The sequence below is a fragment of the Convolutriloba macropyga genome, chromosome 6 (assembly GCF_964194025.1).
Source record: "Convolutriloba macropyga chromosome 6, txConMacr16.3, whole genome shotgun sequence".
NCBI lineage: Eukaryota > Metazoa > Xenacoelomorpha > Acoela > Convolutidae > Convolutriloba > Convolutriloba macropyga.
In genome coordinates this window covers 53662054-53682923 of record NC_134473.1, presented here as the reverse complement: position 1 = coordinate 53682923, position 20870 = coordinate 53662054, and the positions used below count along the sequence as shown (strand labels likewise).

Genomic DNA, 20870 nt, shown 5'->3' with positions numbered 1-20870 from the left:
TTTCAAACCAAAGATTTTTTTAAAAATAAAAAAAAATTCAGTTATTTTATTAAAAATCAATTTTTAAATCGACTTTCTTGTTAAGAAGCAGAATTCTTATCAAAGTAATTATAAAATTTTGACAAAAGTTGCTGTGTTTTTGCTTGAAAATAGCCTGCATAGTGTTTGGAGTAAACAAATAGTTCAACTTACAAAGAAATGAATTAAAACGAAAGTATAAATACATCACAAAAAACTTTAAAAGAATTCAAGTATAAAATATACAATATCAAATTTATTCAAAAAGAGTTCTCACAACATATTCTGACGAGTTTTGAATTTCATTGCCAAATGGACGGACTCTTTCACCGATTGCTGGCAGTTTTGTAGGTCGAACACTGATGGGAGTTCTCGCAGCCTCATCAGTCAGCACAATGGGGTTGTGAGCTGTTCCGTCCTCTATGGAGGGGGTTGTCATCGACGGTGTTGTCGACATATCAGTCGAACCATAATATTGAGCTGGATCGAAGTTTTCCAGATCGTTAAATGACCACGTGGTGCTAGTATCGACACTCAATCAATTTGCTTTGTTCCGCCAGCATTGCTAACTGTCTGGAGAAGGCTGTTTTGCGGCTCTGGACTGGATACTTGACAAGTTCAAATTTTGATTGCTAAATGTAACATGATTAACAATAAAACCCTTGATTAGTGAGACTTTATCTTTTCTCGAATATTCTCAATTCTTTACGAAGAAGTGTAAAAATTCGTCTTTCTGAGCATTAGACATCAAAGAACAATACGCATATAGCAATGTGTTTGGAAAATTGTCCCAATTCTTTCCTGTTCAGCAACTTCCGAGGAAGGATAATGGATCAGTGGAAGAAAGTGTTCGGATAACGAACAGACGGAACAACCTACAAAATTTCATGAGTCTGAGAAATTTGAATGGCACTATCTTTTGATATCGGAGACGTTGGCTTTTAAACTATATGGATCACAAGAACTGGATAAAAACACATAAGGTTATTAGTGCTTTCCTCTATTGACGACCCTTGCAATCTTTCTAGACGATGAGTAGTCGCTGATTATGGTAGACTTTTTTGACATTTCAAAGACAAACTAAGTTTTTCAAAACATTAAAACAAAATATTTGCTGTTGACTTTCTGATGCATTCTAAATTTAGCAAAATTTTGTTTTCAATAATTGTACTTGATTTTTATTGACATCTAATTATTATATATTTTTCAATAACAATTTTTTATACTACGAACTTTAGGTGTTAACAGCTTTGAGCACTGCTAGTGAGTATTTCTGTAAGAAAATGACTTTCATATAGTCGATTGGTTGCATTTGTAAAGTAAAATTATTGTTATTTTTCATTCCTAAATTATCTTGTTAACTGATTTTGTAAAATTTCTGCTCTAAGTCTTGCCATCTAACATTGAAAACAAGTGACTTTAAGCGTTTTTAGTGTGAATCAATGTTAAATAATTGCTTCAGTAAGACTATTGGCAGCAATCAATGAGAGAAAAATTACATCAAAAAAAATGTTGGGACTCTGCTGAAGATAATTTAAATGATTCGAAATCCTCCTTTGTAGGAATATTTTTTCCTGACTTATTGTAACAGTATGACATACGTACGTAAATTTCATTTCAATGATTTGGTTGTTCGGCTAGCTTGAACAAAGAGAAAGCTAATTTTCAACAATTTTACTCGTTTTTAGCTGGAAAACAGTATCAATTTGGAGGATTGTTCATTCTGGATAGGTAAAATTGTCCTACTTAAAACATCTTTTGAAAAATTGACATTAGGTTTTTGTTCCTGAGCTGGTAATCAATCGATAAAAATTTAGTTGTCTAAGAAATTTCTTATCTCTATAACAGATTAAACACTGTAGCAAGCAGACAAAATTGTCATTATCATTGCTCTGTATCCAAAATACTACCAGACCTTTTTATTTGAAATGAAATAATTTTGCAATGTTCTTCTATCTTTATGTTGACAGTCTAATCTCAAGAAAAATTTGTTGAATTTGGTAGGCGATTTCCTATTGCTTTTTAACTTTCCTGAGATATTTTGGAAAACAGATTATAAATTTTAGAAATTTAGCGTCGAACAGAAAAATTTTAGGCCATACGCAACGGTTATTGTATGAGTTTTCTATTTATTCTGTTAAATTTTGCAGCTCAGCTGTATCACGTAGACGAATGATTGATGGGCGCGCAAAGTCCTTTGCTTTCATTGCCTGTTTTGAGAAATTCTCGTGGAGAGTCACATTTTTTCACAAAATTTGTTTCGAATCAACTCATTTTGTACTAGTTGAAAAGAAATTGTGTGTACTAGTCTTTCAACTGTCTTTCTGATCACCTTTAATTTGTAACAAAATTGGTTAACTTTGATGGGTGAAAAAAAATTTTCATTATGTATTTGTTTTCGGAAAGAATTAAAAATTTTCAAGTTTGCTTCAATTTAGTAGCGTTTATGCCATTTGATATCAATTTTGCGTGATTTCGAACTTTGTCATTGTATATTAGTTAGGAAAATCTGCATCACATAACAAACTGTTCACTTTGACGAGATTTATACTGTGCTAGTCAACTTATAATTTGTTGATCTGTATTCTGTGGTTTTGATATGGTATTTTGCTCATATTATAATCTCTCTATTTTTGTACTGGATTAGTTCATTTGTTTTATGAAAGTCAGTATTTTCAACCAATCAAAATTAAGTATTTAACTTAGTCTAGAACATATAGAAAAGAGCACTCTATGACAAAAAATACCTTAAATTGATTAAAAATATGCTTTTTCTAAATATTTAGCATAGATTCTAACCAGCTAATCGACTAAGCACATTTTAAAACTTGCTTTTTATTGAGTGCGGTTAGTAGTTCTCCTGATTCGATGTATTTTGAGTGGAAAAACAGAGTAAACAGCATGCTGACTAATAAAGTCGATAATATTTTTTTAACAATTGTGACTATTACTCAGCTACGCAAGTTGTTCTTTTTATCGACTTTATTAACCCACTGGGAAAATTGTGCCTCAGTTTTCAAATTATTGATACTTTTTCAATGTAAATTCTAGATTGAGTATGTATTTTAATGTGCTTAGTTTATACTGTCCGTTATTCTTTAATTTCTAGTTCATCTGCTTTTCTATTATTTGACGTTTTTCAAGTTATGAGCGATTACGAGCGAATATGAGCGTCTAGTACTGTGACAATGTCAGGTTAGCAAGAGGTAGTTTCGATCTACCGACCTCTGGGTTATGAGCCCAGTACGCTACCACTGCGCCATCTTGCTATTTTATGTCGGCTATAGGTCATCTTAAAACATCTAGGTTAAATTGTGAAATCTTGACTTCAGTTTGTAAAAATTTTGTAAAGTTTGATTCGATTTAGCAGATTTTATGCTATTTGACATCATTTTTGCTTAATTTTGAGCTTTTTATTGTATTTTAATGCTAAAAACTTGCACCACTTAGCAAATTGTTCACTCTGACAAAAGTTGTATAGTACTAGTCAACTTTTAACCTGTTGATCACTTTTATTTATTTTTTGTATTTTTGCTAACGTTGAAATCTGTGTCTTTGCCTTGTTTCATCTCATGTGATTTTTTAAACTGGTATTTTCAACCAATCAGAATTAAGGATTTGATCCAGACTTGGCTTGAAAAGCAAAAAGGAGGCAAAATTTTGCAAGAATTCTGCAAAAATTATGCAAAACTGCAAAAGTTCTGCAAAAATACCCTGCAAAACCCCCTGATGGTGCAGATCCTAATAAGCTAAGCCAGTAACCGCCGATCATTACCAGCCAATTTATTGACCTCGAGCAGCTACTATGACGTAATTTTAAACAAAACAGAAAAATTTTGCAAAAAATTGTGCAAAAATTCTGTGCAAAAATTGTGCAAAAATTCTGCAAAAAAATTGTGCAAAAATTGCAAAAATTCTGGAGATTCTATTACTAATCTTAATACATGGAGATTCTATTCCTAATCTTAATACATGGAGCCTAATCTTAATACATGGAGCCTATGCCCTATCTTAATACATGTAGACTATACCTAATATTAAAACATGTAGGCTATACCTAATCTTAATACATGTAGTCTATACTTAATCTTAATACGTGTAGAATATACCTATCCTTAATACGTGTAGACTATACCTAATGTTAATACATGTAGACTATACCTAATGTTAATACATGTAGACTAAACCTAATCTTAATACATGTTGACTATACCTAATCTTAACACATGTAGACTATAAATAATCTTAATACATGTAGGCTATACCTAATCTTAATACATGTAGACTATACCTAATCTTATTACATAAAGACTATACCTAATCTTAATACATGTAGGCTATACCTAATCTTAATACATGTAGTCGATACTTAATCTTAATACATGTAGTCTATACTTAATCTTAATACGTGTAGAATATACCTATCCTTAATACGTGTAGACTATACCTAATGTTAATACATGTAGACTATACCTAATCTTAATACATGTAAACTAAACCTAATGTTAATACATGTAGACTATACCTAATCTTAACACATGTAAACTATAAATAATCTTAATACATGTAGGCTATACCTAATCTTAATACATGTAGACTATACCTAATCTTAATACATGTACGCTATACCTAATCTTAATACATGTAGTCTATACTTAATCTTAATACGTGTAGAATATACCTATCCTTAGTACGTGTAGACTATACCTAATGTTAATACATGTAGACTATACCTAATCTTAATACATGTAGACTAAACCTAATGTTAATACATGTAGACTATACCTAATCTTAACACATGTAGACTATAAATAGTCTTAATACATGTAGGCTATACCTAATCTTAATAGATGTAGACTATACCTAATCTTATTACATGTAGACTATACCTAATATTAATACATGTCGGCTATACCTAATCTTAATACATGTAGACTATAAATAATCTTAATACATGTAGGCTATACCTAATCTTAAAGCATTTGGGATAATTTGTGATTTTTTAAATTCAGTTTTCAGTAAAAATTTTGTAAAGTTTGATTCGATTTAACAGATTTATGCTATTTGACATCATTTTTGCTTAATTTTGAGCTTTTTATTGTATTTTAATGCTAAAAACTTGCACCACTTAGCAAACTGTTCACTCTGACGAAAGTTTTAACCTGTTGATCACTTTTATTTATTTTTTTATTGTATTTTTGCTAACGTTGAAATCTGTGTCTTTGCCTTGTTTCATCTCATGTGATTGTTTAAACTGGTATTTTCAACCAATCAGAATTAAGTATTTGATCAAAACTTGGCTTGAAAAGCAAAACGGAGGCAAAATTTTGCAAGAATTCTGCAAAATTTCTAAAAAACTGCAAAAGTTCTGCAAAAATACCCTGCAAAACCTTCTGATGGTGCGGATCCTAATAAGCTAAGCCAGTAAGCGCCGATCATTACTAACCAATTTGTTGACCTCGAGCAGCTACTATGACGTAATTTTAAACAAAACAGAAAAATTTTGCAAAAATTCTACAGAAAATACCCTATTCCTAATGTTAATACATGTCAACGGCTATAAATAAAATTAATACATGTCGGTGGCTATGACTAATCTTAATACATGTCGACGGCTATAACTAATCTTAATACATGGAGATTCTATTCCTAATCTTAATACATGGAGATTCTGTTCCTAATCGTAATACATGGAGCCTAATCTTAATACATGGAGCCTATGCCCTATCTTAATACATGTAGACTATACCTAAAATTAATACATGTAGGCTATACCTAATCTTAATACATGTAGTCTATACCTAATCTTAATACGTGTAGAATATACCTATCCTTAATACGTGTAGACTATACCTAATGTTAATACATGTAGACTATACTAATCTTAATACATGTAGACTAAACCTAATCTTAATACATGTAGACTATACCTAATCTTAATACATGTAGACTATAGATAATCTTAATACATGTAGGCTATATATAATCTTAATACATGTAGACTATACATAATCTTAATACATGTAGACTATACCTAATCTTAATACATGTAGACTATAAATAATCTTAATACATGTAGGCTATACCTAATCCTAATACATGTAGACTACACCTAATCTTATTACACGTAGACTATACCTAATCTTAATACATGTAGGCTTTACCTAATCTTAGTACATGTAGACTATACCTAATCTTAATACATGTAGACTATAAATATTCTTAATACAAGTAGGCTATACCTAATCTTAAAACATGTAGACTATACTTAATCTTATTACATGTAGACTATACCTAATCTCAATATATGTAGACTATACCTAATCTTAATACATGTAGACTAAACCTAATCTTAATACATGTAGACTTTACCTAATCTTAATACATGTAGACTATAGATAATCTTAATACATGTAGGCTATACCTAATCTTAATACATGTAGACTATACATAATCTTAATACATGTAGGCTATACCTAATCTTAAAACATTTAGGATAATTTGTGATTTTTTAAGTTCAGTTTTCAGTAAAAATTTTGTAAAGTTTGATTCGATTTAGCAGATTTTATGCTATTTGACATCATTTTTGCTTAATTTTGAGCTTTTTATTGTATTTTAATGCTAAAAACTTGCATCACTTAGCAAACTGTTCACTCTGACAAAAGTTGTATAGTACTAGTCAACTTTTAACCTGTTGATCACTTTTATTTATTTTTTTATTGTATTTTTGCTAACGTTGAAATCTGTGTCTTTGCCTTGTTTCATCTCATGTGATTTTTTAAACTGGTATTTTCAACCAATCAGAATCAAGTATTTGATCAAATCCTAGCTTGAAATGCAAAAAAGGAGGCAAAATTTTGCCGAAATTCTGCAAAAGTTGTATAAGTTCTGCAAAAACTGCAAAAAATACCCTAGATCTTATACCTAACCTTAATACATGTCGACAGCTATAACTAATCTTAATACATGGAGCCTATACCCTATCTTAATACATGTCGACGGCTATAACTAATCTTAATACATGTCGACGGCCATAACTAATCTAAATACATGTCGGCGGCTACAACTAATCTTAATACATTGCGGCGGCTGTAACTAATCTTAATACATGTCAGCGGCTATAACTAATCTTAATACATGTCGGCGGCTATAACTAATCTTAATACATGTCGGCGGCTATAACTAATCTTAATACATGTCGGCGGCTATAACTAATCTTAATACTTGGCGGCTATACCCAATCTTAATACATGGAGATTCTATTCCTAATCTTAATACATGGAGATTCTATTCCTAATCTTAATACATGCAACCTATACCTAATCTTAATACATTAAGACCGCTATACCTAATCTTAATACATGCTAATTCATTCCCTATCTTAATACGTTAGGGAGGTCCCAAATCCCGGAAAATACGCTATACCCTATCTTAATACATGGGGGACCTCACCCCCCCCCCCCCCCGGGGAGTGTAGCTCACTATATTACTACTAAGATTACTGAAGTTGAAAAACTTTATATATTTCGATTGGTCTCGAGCTTGGTCAAAACAATTTCCCCAGAAGTTTAACTATATTACGATTCAGTGGTATCCCATCTAAGGCTATCGAAATAATTATTATTGCAAAAGTTTGTTGACACATGATAATGAAAACAAAGTGGAAAGCGAAAAACGGTTTCAATAGAACAAATTTGATTCACGCTGCCTGAACTTCAAGCGCCAGAAGTTTCTATACACCTTGCCAGAATTTAAGATATCATGAACTCTTGGCATTTTCAGACTTGCATGTTGCATATTTTAAATATAGGTTACGTGACCCTCGTGATGTCTCTGAAAAGATCTGAGATTAATTGTGAACGGCACAGCGGTTAAGGATACAAGGCAGAATACCAAAGTGACTCTAACAGGGCCACGTAATGATGCTTCAAACGCTCACATTCGAACAGTTCTTATATCTAACACTGTTTAATGTAGAGTCTAGCATTTTAGTATATGGCACAGCAGAGATCTGGTGTTTTAAAAACCACGTGCATATATCATTCAAGGATACGTGACTCTTGATTTTCTTCAAAATTTCTGCTTCAAATCTCAAACCCCAATGGATCTCCACTGGTTTAGACCTCAATTTATGAAATCAATTAAAATCTCTATAGTGGACGGAGGCAATGAATGACTATAAATACACAATTCAGCAGCTTATAGATAATGTAGAAGGAAAGTTTTTTCATGGTCTAGCTAAGGTTCTTTGCGTCTATTTTGGTGGAGCTTGGTCGTGTCAGAGGACAAAGCCTAAACCTGGTCCTGAAGTTCTATAACTTTGATTGATAAGTGCGTTAACAGAAACCACTCGAGTGGATGGGAACAAGAAGGGCATCTTCACCCGACAGAGACAACCCAAAATGGCCGCCCACTATCTCAGATACAGATATTCGAACATCGTCAACAACAATGCCAAGCACCAGCCGGAGTATCCTATCAATAACTACTTTGATTTCATGTCCAAAAACAAAATTGTTGTATTTTGATTTTTTGATGTATTATATTATGTAATTAAACTTCTGGGTACATGTAAACATCCTGGCTCAAATTATTTGATTGGTTTGATTTAAAAATCTGGAAAATGACTATATTACAGATCAGATATTGCCCAAACAAATTCTGTAACTTTTTTAAATTTAATTTATTAAATTCTAGATTTAGTTGCAAATTTTAGAGTACCCCAGAAAGCTGCGGATGAACCGCATGATGATTGAGCCCGCTTTTTTCTTTTTCCTGCTGTTTCCTGGGAAGAAAGAACTACAAACCCAAAATGTTTTCCGTATCTCAGCCAAATTTCACCAACCGAGATCATTCAAATACAGAGTTATTGAGACCGGTATCATTTGAAGGCTCGCAACTTGTAAAAAATATATATTGAGTAAGATTGTCCCGAATAAGTATCAAAACTTAACTTGTTTTAGGTGTTTCCGAGGAGGGGAGGAGTATATTCTGTTTCCGTTCTATTTAGAACTTAAACAAAGCTTCTCTGCTATTTTTATACTATTATATATGAAGCCCTACTGCAATATTCTTCAATTATCTAAAGATAACGTGGAGTTGATAGCTTTCCATATTTTTGTTATATGGGACAGTTAATGTTATAGGGGACAGTTAATTGAACGAAAAGATCAAAGAGCGTTGGGTAAAATGGAATTGGGTAAAATGGCAGCTTGGGTAAATTGGCGTAAGGTAAAATGGCATTGGGTAAAATGGAATTGGGTAAATTGTCATGTAACCGAAAATTATCATTTAAGCCTGTGATAATTATCTAATTGTCGTGGAGGAACTTTGATTATCTCTGTAACTTCAAAGCTGTAATTTAAATCTCCCAAAATCGGTCAAGTTTAACGTCAATTTAATTTTGAAATAAATCAAGTTTCAATAAAAAAACGTGTAGATCAACATTTTTAATCAGTGTTTTTAGAAGTTAATGACTTCTCAATTATTCAAATTAAAGTAATTCAGTAAAATCCTCGGGGGGGGGGGGGGCTCATATTCATAGGAGTGACATAGGCCAGTCAAAGCTCTGGTCGGTTTACCCTTCCCGGAATCACTTTTACTAGGCACGACCCCAAAGCATTTTCGGAGCAAGTTGACATCTTTTCAACTTCTCTACTGGGCTATATTCCACGTGGCATATTTTCTTCGAAGACCCAAACCACATTTAGTTTTATGAGAAGAGACTTGATCAGACTTGTATAATATCGGGCTATAATTTTATCGACACCGTTCGTTGTCCAAACCGAATCAGCCGAAGTGCTAGAGGAAGACTTTTGACAACTTTTACAGAGGCTGCCAAATCCAGAGGCTGCTAAACTATTCGGATTTGAGGTGCAATAAAGTAAGGATTAGATATTACTGATACTACATAACTTTAAGGTAAAGTAAAAATAAAAACAATCCAAGTTTAGAACTAATTTAATTTTGAGGGAAAGGACGTTTTAACGCAACTGTGTAGTATGCGAGTTTTTCGCGTGTTTTTGAAAGTTAAAGATGTATTTCAAATAAATTGTTCGTTCAATAGCAAAACACTGATAGGCGTGATGAAAAATTCAGCCATCCTGAAAACACGACAATTAGTTAAGGTTTCAATAAACTATAGTGACACATATTTATGGGTTATTCTGAATCAAATAAAAAGTTGAATAATAGAAAATTTTTCCATACAGTTTTCAATTAAATCAACTGAATTCTACAGAAAACTACGAAAAATGTCCTCAAGATTTGTTACGAATTTCCTTTTGAACATTGATAATTGAAATTCAGTTATTTAATTTCATTCTCCTAATTTAGAACATAATCATCGCAAGATTGTTTGTTTTGAACGCACCCAAAGATTCGAGTTTATTATTTGGTTTTGTCACATTTTATTGCAGTAACTAACAGCTAATGTTCAAAAAACATCAGCAGGCTCTCTATGTTCCACTACATTTGATCCGGAAAAAGCAACACTGTGTATTGGAGCACAGAAAAGAACTTAGAAAATATCTTAGAGCTTAGAAAATTAACTTATGTTAATAAACTCTGAAAGAAAACAATTTTATACAAACTCAGATTTCTAACGACAACTGCAGCTAAGATTTTAGAAAATGCATTTAAATCGGTTTAGATCTGTATGTTTGTCAAATATTGGTATTTATCTACTAAAATTGAATGGGAAATGCAACTTTGTGAACGATCTCAAGTGAACTAAATTTTTGCATGTAATAATGAAATGACGCCCGCTCATACGCCTCAAAATCGGCTGATTTTTGATACCTTAACTTTCAACAAATGGACACTGTAAATGTTATTTTTATATTTCAGGCTGTATATACGACTCATTTTTGTTAAAATCTTCACTCTTCTCTTCTCTTTTGAATCCCCTAAAATTAAATTATCTTATTCACTCTAACATCTTTTGAGCTTAAAGAGCTTCACTCTCCAGCTTGCCAAAACTCGTCCCGCCTCATCGGGGTTGTTGCGCTACAGTGTTCCTAATCCTGCTAACAGGTTATGGGCCCAGCCATTGGACCGTTGTTACGCTAATAGTGTGTTGGTTGAGATTGTAGTGTCACTGTTGGCTGTTTTTGCTCTTCTAGATTGACGACAGTTTCAAGATTAAAATTTGAAATTTCACTTGTAAATAAAAGCTAAATCAGAATTTGTGATATAAAAGTCGAAGTTTAAACTTCATAATGGATCCATCAAACAATAGTTTGAAGTGGAGTACGTTTAGTGGGTTGGCAGAGGACTACCCAACATGGAGCACTCGTTTCTCTACCTTCGCACAAACCATGGGACTCTTCGAAACGCTCACAGGCACAGTTAAGCTACCTTAAAGGCCAGAACCGCTGAGGGACAATGGCAATGATGCGCAAATGCGGGAACACGTGGCACAGACTCAAGCTAGAGCTACAGCTGTACAAGGAGATGAGAGCCGCAAAAATCAGATCTGGTGCTACCTGGCAAAGACACTAGACGCCAGCAGCCTCATGCTCATTCGGCATCACTGTGTGAACAGCAAGGGTCTCGAATATGGTAAAAAAAAACGTGGCAATTTTTCCAGCAACGCTTCAGAAGCGACGAGACAACCACAGTTATCAGTCTGATGGGACAGTTGGCGAGCTACAACTTTGAGAGGACGAAGCCATCCACCAGTACTTCATCACAGCGCAAGAACTGGTCACCCGCTTGCATCATGCTGGCGAGGAGCTGAGACGCTGTTTAATGCAATGGTATTGAACGGCCGTCCACAACGATGCAAGCATTCTGTGGTACAAGAGAGCTTCATTCCTGCAGATAATTTTGTGGAACTGGGGAAGCGTCTCACCAACTCTGAGGAGAGCCGCGGTCAAAGAGATGATGTGGAGGAAGATCAGCACATTGCCATGTCAGTAAAGAATGCTTCTCATCAATTTCGTGTACACTCTCCATTCAAATCACATCCATGGAAGATTTTTTCCAAGCCAAGTGGTACCAAAAGCCCTAGATTGTGTTCTCTATATAACAAACCTGGACATTTAGCAGCTAGTTGTTACAAAAAGAACAACGCTGTATGTTGTATAAGCAAGGCTAAAAGCCACCTAGCCAGTGCATGTAAACACCATCAAAAAAGTCCTCATAAAGGGTTAGCATTTAGTTTAAGCGAAGAAAGCTCATTCGAAGATTCAAAAACTGATTTAGTAGTAGATTCAGGCAGCACTGATCATATGATGATAGATAAAACTTGGTTTAAAGATTATCAAAAACTTGAAACCACAGTTAACAATCCAGATGGAGGGAAAACAAAAGTTGAAGGAATAGGAGTTATAGACGTTGAATCACGAAACACTGCAATTGTGCTACATAAATTGGGTTTTGAAAAAGTTCTGCATGTACGAGAGTACAAAACAAATTTAATTTCAGTTTCAAGTTTAGTTCAAAAGCAGCACAAATTATTCCACACAAAAGCTAAGTCAGTGCTAAAACCTAGAAGCAAAGAAAGATTCGGACTGATATGAAGAGGCAGATTGTTCTTCTTACCATACAGAAAAGAAAACAAGCAACACTTTTCAAACATAAGTGGGGGCAAATGTCAAGCAAAAACTTTGGCACAAAGGACTTGGACATTTGAACTTTAGAGATGTAGCAAATACAACGGATGAAGTTTTCCAAGCTTCTGAATTTTATGAAACTTGTGCTTTGGGAAAAATTTTGAAAGAGCCTGTTCCAAAAGTGAGCGATAACAAAGCAACTCAAAAACTAGAAAGATTTTACTCTGATGTTATTGGACCAGTAATTCCATCAAGTATAGGTGGCAAAAGATACGCAATTAGTTTCATAGATGAATTCAGTGGCTACGCAGTAGTAAAATTTATGAACTATAAAACGCAAGCATTGTAAACTTTCAAAGAGTACGTTGCACAATATGGCCGACCAAAAATTATGCGAACTGATAATGGGACAGAATACAAAAACAAAGCCTTTAAAAAAGTTTGCATAAGCAGAAAAACAGCTCGTGAATACACAGTTCTTGAAACAAACCAGCAAAATGGTGTTGCAGAACGTTTTAATAGAATCGTAGTAAAGGCTGCAAGATGCCTTCTAATAGATTCAAAATTGCCAAAAAGCTATTGGGTTCGACCTGTAGATACAGCATGTTATGCTAGAAATTTAGTTGTCAAAGACAAAAACACAAAGTCAGCCTTTGAAAAATTTTTCGGCAGAAAACCGAGAAGCGACCATCTAAAGATATTTGGTTGTGTAGCCTATTCAAAAAATTGTGATGCCAATAAAAAATCAAAGTTCTATCCAAAAGCAACAAAGTGCCTGTTCAATGTTTACTCTGATAACACAACAGCTTGTTTGTTGCAAAACAAAAAAACTAGGCAAATTTCCTTTTCTGGAAATGTTAGGTTCAACGAAAACATTCTACCAAGTTTTCATAATGAAACGGAAGATAAAGAAGAGCTTTCTATATCTAGACTTAGACGAATTAAGAGAGGAACCTCAGGATGCAAACAACTTAAGTGAGTTAAGTTCAGAGATTGAGTCAACTGAAACAGAGAGTGCTCAGCAAAACGAAAACAATACGGAAACTGAGGTTGAACAAGAGATTAAACAAGAGACCAAGTCCTAGTTCAAACCAAAATCTGAAATTAATATACAGCTTAATTCAAAAGTCGCAGTGAAGAACATAGAAAGAAAGCCTTCAAAAGTTCCAGGACCTATCAAAAACTCACAACAGAAAAAGCAAAACCACCCTCAAGACTGCAAATGATAGGTAATCTAGGTCAAATGGCAATTTCAGGAGAAAAAAATCCATTCCATTTTCGGTCAGAGTGCGATGGAATTAGGAGATTGAGGAAGGAAGCAGCCCAAGATAGAGAACTTAAGCGAAGTAATAGGTCTAGAGCACCTCCGGAACGCTTTATTAAAAGCTATTCTCATGATGTTCAAAGCACAATAGCAAAATTTTTTATCGTGCCTGAAAACTTCGAAAACGCTATTAATTCGGAACAAAAAGACAATATTGAGGCAAATACCACAGATATAGAAAAATTAAATGAAACAGAAAATTGGGACATAGTTCCAAAAGAAAAAGAAGAAAACATTTCTCCTGGCCGACGAGTGTACAAAATTAAATTTGATTCAAACAGAAATATTAATAGGTTTAAGGCTCTTTTTGTAGCAAAAAGTTTTAAACAAATTGAGGGAATTGAATATTCCGATACCTTGCTCTCACTAGCAAACCTAAATGCTTTAAAAATCTACTAACTTCATCAGCTATTGAAAACTTCTTTTCAAAACAAATGGCTGTGAAAGCAGCCTATTTGCATCCTAAAATGGACGAAGAAGTCTATCTAGAGCAACCAAAAGGTTTTGAAATGTTAGACAGCAATGGCAAGAAGTTAGTTTGTAAACTAAAAGCATCAATATATGGACTGAAGCAAGCAGCCAAAAATTGGTATCAGGAGCTTTCAACTTCTATAATTCAGCAAGGTTTTCAGAGAAGTAAACACGACTATTGTCTCTTTCTTAAAACCAAAGAAGAAGAAAAATTGTTTGTTCTAACCTTGGTTGATGACCTAGTCTTATCAGGAAATAGTCAAACAGAGAACAGAAAATTGGAAAATTCTTTAGAATCAAATTTTAAAATGGACTACAGAGGAGATCTTGAATGGTTTGGAATGCGAATTCTAAAAACAAAAAAAGGAATAACTTTAGATCAAGAAAAGTACACTGAAAATATTTTAGAACGGTTCAATATGCACGACTGCAAACCAAGCAAAATACCAGCAAAAGATAACCCAAAACTTGAAGTAGCACACTGTTCGTATTCTTAGAGAACGGGTACGAACAGTGTGAGCCCACAAACATTGGAGAGGACAACCAGATCTGCATAAAGCTTGCAACTAACCCGGTGCTTGACAAACGATCAAAGCACATAGACTCGAAATATCATTTCATCCGAGAACGAGTTGATGACAGCTCAACAAATTGATCTACACGCCAGCAGATGAAATGGCAGCATATCTTCTGTCAAAATCTTTGTCACAGCAGAAAGTAGAACAACATCGAGAACAACTATGGAGCGAATCCAGATTCTTACCTAACGGCAACAATCTGAGTGGGGGTATTGGAGCACAGAAAAGAACTTGGAAATTATCTTAGAGCTTAGAAACTTAACTTATGTTAGTAAACTCTGAAAGAAACCAAATTTACCAGATTTATAACGACAACTGCGGCTAAAATTTAAGAAAATGAATGTAAATCAGTTTAGATCTGTATGTTTGTCAAATATTTATTTTTATCTACTAATATCGAATGGGAAATGCAACTTTGTGAACGATCTCAAGTGAACTGAATTCTTGCATGTAATAATGAAATGACGCCAACTCATGCGCCTGATTTGTATGATATTAACTTTTTCACAAATGTACACTGTAAATGTTATATTTATATTTCAGACTATATATACGACTGACTTTTGTTAAAATCTTCACTCGTCTTTTCTCTTTTGAATCCCCTAAAATTAAATTATCTTATTTACTCTAACATCTTTGAGTTTAAATAGCTTCAATCTCTAACTTGCCAAAACTCGTCCCGCCTCATCGGGGTCGTTGCGCTACAGTGTTCGTAATCCTGCTAAAACTGTTGCCTCGACATTTATTTAAAACTACGAAAAACAGGTAGTTTGAATTATGAATCTCGATGGGGATAACATAAAACTGGTGTATCAAAACATATGTTCTCTTCCTAAGTTCTCTTCCTAAGGTTGTTCCGTACAACTGCAAATGATGTCATTATAATTTGTCATTAAAGTCGGCGTTTTCCAAACAACCCTTCTAATCATTGCGGCTAAATGATACTTTCTTTCAATTCTAAAACCAGTTTCTGACACTTTGTTTCAGAAACCAAACATTCACATCAGTCAAATAGGTCAATACGGAAGTCTCATGTTGCCGTATAAAAAAAACCCCGCGAACTTTGATCACATTGTTCAGAGGCTTCGCACTCATTGGTGAGAGATAATTTGCATACTTCACTCCATCTTTTGCATGGTAACATTACCCAAGAAGTCGAAGTCGTGTTCTAAGGATGTTAGCAATGACGTCAGCAGAATTAAAATTTTTTGAACCAAATCGGTTTGAACCAAAAAAACTGTGAATAAAGGCCAATTTGAATTTTTTTTAGAATCAAGTCTCCATAGAACAATACTTAAAAAATACAATTGAGTGTATATGTCCGGTAAAATAGGATAATAGAAACTGTCTCTTCCGGGATATTGACTTCTGTTCTGTCAACCAGAGTTACGTGCAAACAACGCAAACGGATCTCAGAATTCACTGTTTACGGGTATTTACTGTTTAGACAGTGTTCGAATAGTGTTGAACAATTCTGGCATGTACCACATAAACCTGCTCTCATTGAGCCTTGTCCTTTGTACGAAATCTTGCGTCAGATCCCACGAGGCCCAGAACTTCGTACATAATTTTTGGAAACTAATTTCTTCATGCTGCATTGTTGAACTATAAATTGGAATTCTGGCCCATTTTTTTGAAGCGTACTCATTCAAAATTGCAACGAGATTTCCAGATGCAGTGGTCATCGGAAAGTCCTTATACGATACCGTTCGAGAATTTCTAAACATATCAACAGATTGTATCTATATGTAAAAATGAAGCGCTTGTATATATGTTGATGGCAAATTTAACATCATAGAGAAAGTATTCTTAGTGAAACAATATAGGGCGTCCAATATAATCTGCTTCTTGCAAACTGGAATTCCTTCAATCTTTTATATTCAATTTTAGCTCAGTTGGTTTTGCCCCAACAGCCAACGCACGCTACCGTTTTGTTTCTCAGCGATCCTTTCAATCGGTCATAATTTCAAAACCGTTTGTGCCACGAAAAACTCAAGTTGCTGTAAAATAATTATGATGCAAGGTTATCACGGCAGTTTGATGTGATTAAATAAAAAAAATTCAGTTTTAAATTATCAATGCAAAAAAATCCGTTACAGGAAAGCCAATGTTTGCGATATCTTCGGTTGTATACGTTGGATGCTCTGACGAAAAAGTAATTTAAAATGAAATAGGTTTTGTAATTACCCAGTGAAACGAAACTTGTTACACCTATACAAGACATGCATGTTCTTGAAAACTCTTGCAAAACTTGAGACATCTTGCCAGGAACTTGAAATACCAAATTTTTATTCTAAACCTTGATAAGATCTTGGTAAGATCTTATCAAGATGAATCAAGAAAGATTTTTGAGAAATCATGATATTTTTTTATAACATTTTTTTTGAAGTTCTTGCAAAGAACTTTCAAGATCATACACATGTTGACGTTTTTTGCCAAGAATCTTAGCAAGATCTTGCCGAGATTTTTTTGAAGTTCTTGCAAAGAACTTTCAAGATCATACACATGTTGACGTTTTTTTGCCAAGAATCTTAGCAAGATCTTGCCGAGATTTTTTTGAAGTTCTTGCAAAGAACTTTCAAGATCATACACATGTTGACGTTTTTTTGCCAAGAATCTTAGCAAGATCTTACCGAGTTTTATCATGCTTCTTATCAAGATGTTTCAAGTTTCATTTAACTGGGTAGTAATTATGAATTGAGAATCAACTAGTCACGGTTTAGGTTGCTCCACTGACGGAACCGGATATTTTTATAGAAGAAGCGCTCATAGAACATCTCTTTAAATAAACACCCTCTTTTTACAACTTACTGTAAAGACTGCAGAACTACACTCTTCAATCTTCATAATCTTGACTATGAGAAGTTTTGCTACCTATATCCTGTAGAATTCTACATCATTTGAAAACCTTTACGAACTTTCGAAGTCCACTGTACTATATAGCTCAACAGAGCAATTAATGGACGCAGCGGCTGAAAGAGCAGAACTGAGGAGGATAATCGAACTTATAAACACAAAATCACTTGAACAGAGGACCTAAACAATACAGACCAACCTAATGCAAATTTTATTTGCTGAGTGCAACAGCAACTGATTGGAACGTAATATTAAACTTCTTCTACTCAACCTAAAACAATTTGCAAGTTGGATTCCAATTGAAAAATATTCTTTCAAAACCTTACCTCGACCAATACGCTCAATATTACAAGAGCAACACCGGTTAGCGGCACAAAGCTGCAATTAGTTGAACTGTCTGGCACAAAAAAGCACCAAATAGTTATAACAAAACAGTTAGCTCCTTAAACTGGTGTTCATCAAGGTTATACAAAAAAATTAGGCTGTATTATGTCGGATGTTAGAAAAAAAGTTGAGTTCTTGTTTGTAGTTTTTAACTCTCCTGGGGTTGCGATAGTCGATTGATGATGACACTTTTTCTCCTAGTGCACTATCACTTGATAAACTATGGAAAAGATTTTTTGGGGTCGTTTTCTTTTTAAAAAAGTTTAAATTTGACCGACAAGGATGGTAAAATAAGACCATCATAAATAATAGCTAATAAACCATTTGTGTGAAAACCTCCGGTCGAATACCATGACGAGAACACCAAACATATGATATCAATTGTTTGAACAGAACATTCGAACAATCCATCCAAGCGCTGATACTTCTTTGTTGCTGAAAAAGTGCTGTTTTCACAGGCCGTTTGTACTGATATTTTCAACAGCTAATCAGTTTTAGCGTGTGAATAGATGACCATAGATTTTTGCTCTTGATCCGTCACTATGAAAAAATTCTATTAAACATCACGCGGAAGTAATAGTAGTTGTAAATCAAATATGATTGCATGGAATGTGCAAAGGTGGTATTAAATGGGTATAATAAAGGGGTCATGATATGTGCCTATTGTCAATGTTGTTAACCATTAGTTCTAATTAATATACTTGAATGCAAGATTTTTTACTGCGCTCCTGTTAACCGTTAGGTTCCGGGCCCAGAGCCTTTCAAAGACAAGTAATCACATCATATTCCTTTGTCTCCACGCTGCATCGAAGAAATTGTGAAGTCAACTAGTGAAACCAAACACGCCTTGTAGTCAAACAGTGGGCAAGCCTCCGGTTTGAAGTTGGCAAGTTGAAGAAAATGGGAGTGAAGTTTCAGTTATGTTATCTGCGTTGGGCTTCTGTCTATGGGGGAGCATCTTGTGTAGCTCGGTTGGGGACCTTGCTTGTGGAAGCGGAGCTTTTGTAGCTTATTGGGGACTATGTTTTGAAAAATGATCTTATATATTTGTGTGGGCGATTCAGTTTGTGTAACGGCTGGTTATATAACTATTATTTTCAGACACTTTAAATCAGACCTGGTCGTCCACTAAATTTTTTATCTTGAAAAAAGAAACGAAATCTTAAATTTTCTTGAAACTAAGCCTTCTCAAATTTTATAACCATCGATTACAACGCTTTTTATCAAAAATAAAAAAAATAAAAAAGTAGTGGAACAGTTGGAAAATTTGAAAGTTTAAGAAATTTTACCCTATTTCGAAACTTTGTTTTCTCTGTTTAACCCTCTGAGCTATTGCTGGACTCATAAGATGAAAAACTGAAAAACAACCTGTTGAACAATTCAAGCAGCAGTTCCCTAACTAGGATTGGTATGTTTTGATCGAGTATAGTAAAGTTGTCAAACAGTGAAGTTCCTGTATTTGTTTACACAATTATTTGTTTTTAGAGGGCTATAGGGCTCCAGTTAAATGTATGAATTGGCTATTTAAACTAATACTGCTTTTTGTTAGCAACCGTTGAGATGAAGAAGAAATTTTACTGCATGACCATTTCAAGCATCAACTCAATTCACCTCGTGAGCAAAAAGGATCTCCAAAACGTAATACGACTGTTGAGACTTGAGAAATGAGACTGTTATAACAACCAATATAGCATTTGGTTGATTAAAGTTCTAGCATAAATGGCAAATTTTTATACAATAGTGATAAAATTTTTCAGAAACTGAAACGAAGAGATGTTCAACGGGGCGTAAAATAACGAATTAAATAAAAGTACAAAAAGATATCGTTTCAAAAGTTTGCAGTTTAATATTTTACCTTTTTAAACTTTAAGCGCCGATATGACCGGCTCTATTTGTGGATCGTGAGAATTGCCCATTGAGTGTGAGATGTTGTGTAGCAGCGTTTTCTACGACTACGAAGTCTTCTTTCGGTAACTTACACCTGCCTTCTTCGTTTTCCCTACCCCAATTTTATTATATGCACTCTGCTCACCGTGCTATACCTAATGCGCCATTCCCATTGCGCTCTTGTTGCTAAAAGCATTTTCAGCGAACACAACGACACACTTATTTGTTGCCTAATTACATAGCCATTAACACGCAACACAATTAAAAACGGTTTACAAGGGCTAGAAATTTTGCTCTAAGTCGGGACAACTTTCCACCAACCTGAATAAACAAATATTAAAGCAGCACATTCTAATTTTCCAGTAAACCATAGTAGCAAAAAATAGATTGTCCCAAAAAATGTACCCGTACTTAGGATTAAAACTAAAGTTAAGAAGTACAGATTTAAAACGTATAGAGGTAAAGCTAAATTCTAACAAGAAAAACTAACAGATAAACCAGGGTTTGGGTTTAAAATTTTTAGATACAGTTTCGTTCTAAAAAAACTAAATTGAAGTAAAAATCAGAAAGAAAAATTTTCAGTGGGCGTGTATAGGTGTTGGCATTTTGTAAACATTTTGAAGCTTGCATGTAGATATCGAAATCAGGTGGAAATTTAGGTCGTGACTGCTTGCTTTTTTGAAGATTATGTGCTCAATTATTGTAATGGTGCATCAGAGGGGCTACTGTAAACAAAGGAACGCAAGAACTAGACGAGTTCGGAAAACTGTTTATCTCAATAGAGTTGATCAGCTG

The 20870-nt window shown here is 34.1% G+C and overlaps 2 protein-coding genes and 1 non-coding gene across 3 annotated transcripts in view; 2 read left to right on the top strand and 1 right to left on the bottom strand.

Annotated features, from left to right (window-relative positions):
* LOC142341760 (beta-glucuronidase-like) overlaps positions 1-8720 on the top strand; it is a 66441-nt gene extending 57721 nt beyond the window's left edge. Inside the window, exon 13 of the mRNA XM_075392963.1 lies at positions 8362-8720. Within this exon, the coding sequence (XP_075249078.1) occupies positions 8362-8546 (185 nt within the window). The 3' untranslated portion in view covers positions 8547-8720. The remainder of the gene's footprint in view (positions 1-8361) is intronic.
* Positions 1-20870, top strand: part of LOC142341766 (uncharacterized) — a 553339-nt gene that overhangs the window by 456715 nt on the left and 75754 nt on the right. The window lies entirely within an intron of this gene.
* On the bottom strand, positions 3216-3287 carry Trnam-cau (transfer RNA methionine (anticodon CAU)). The gene has a single exon. It is a non-coding gene; the product is annotated as a tRNA-Met (tRNA).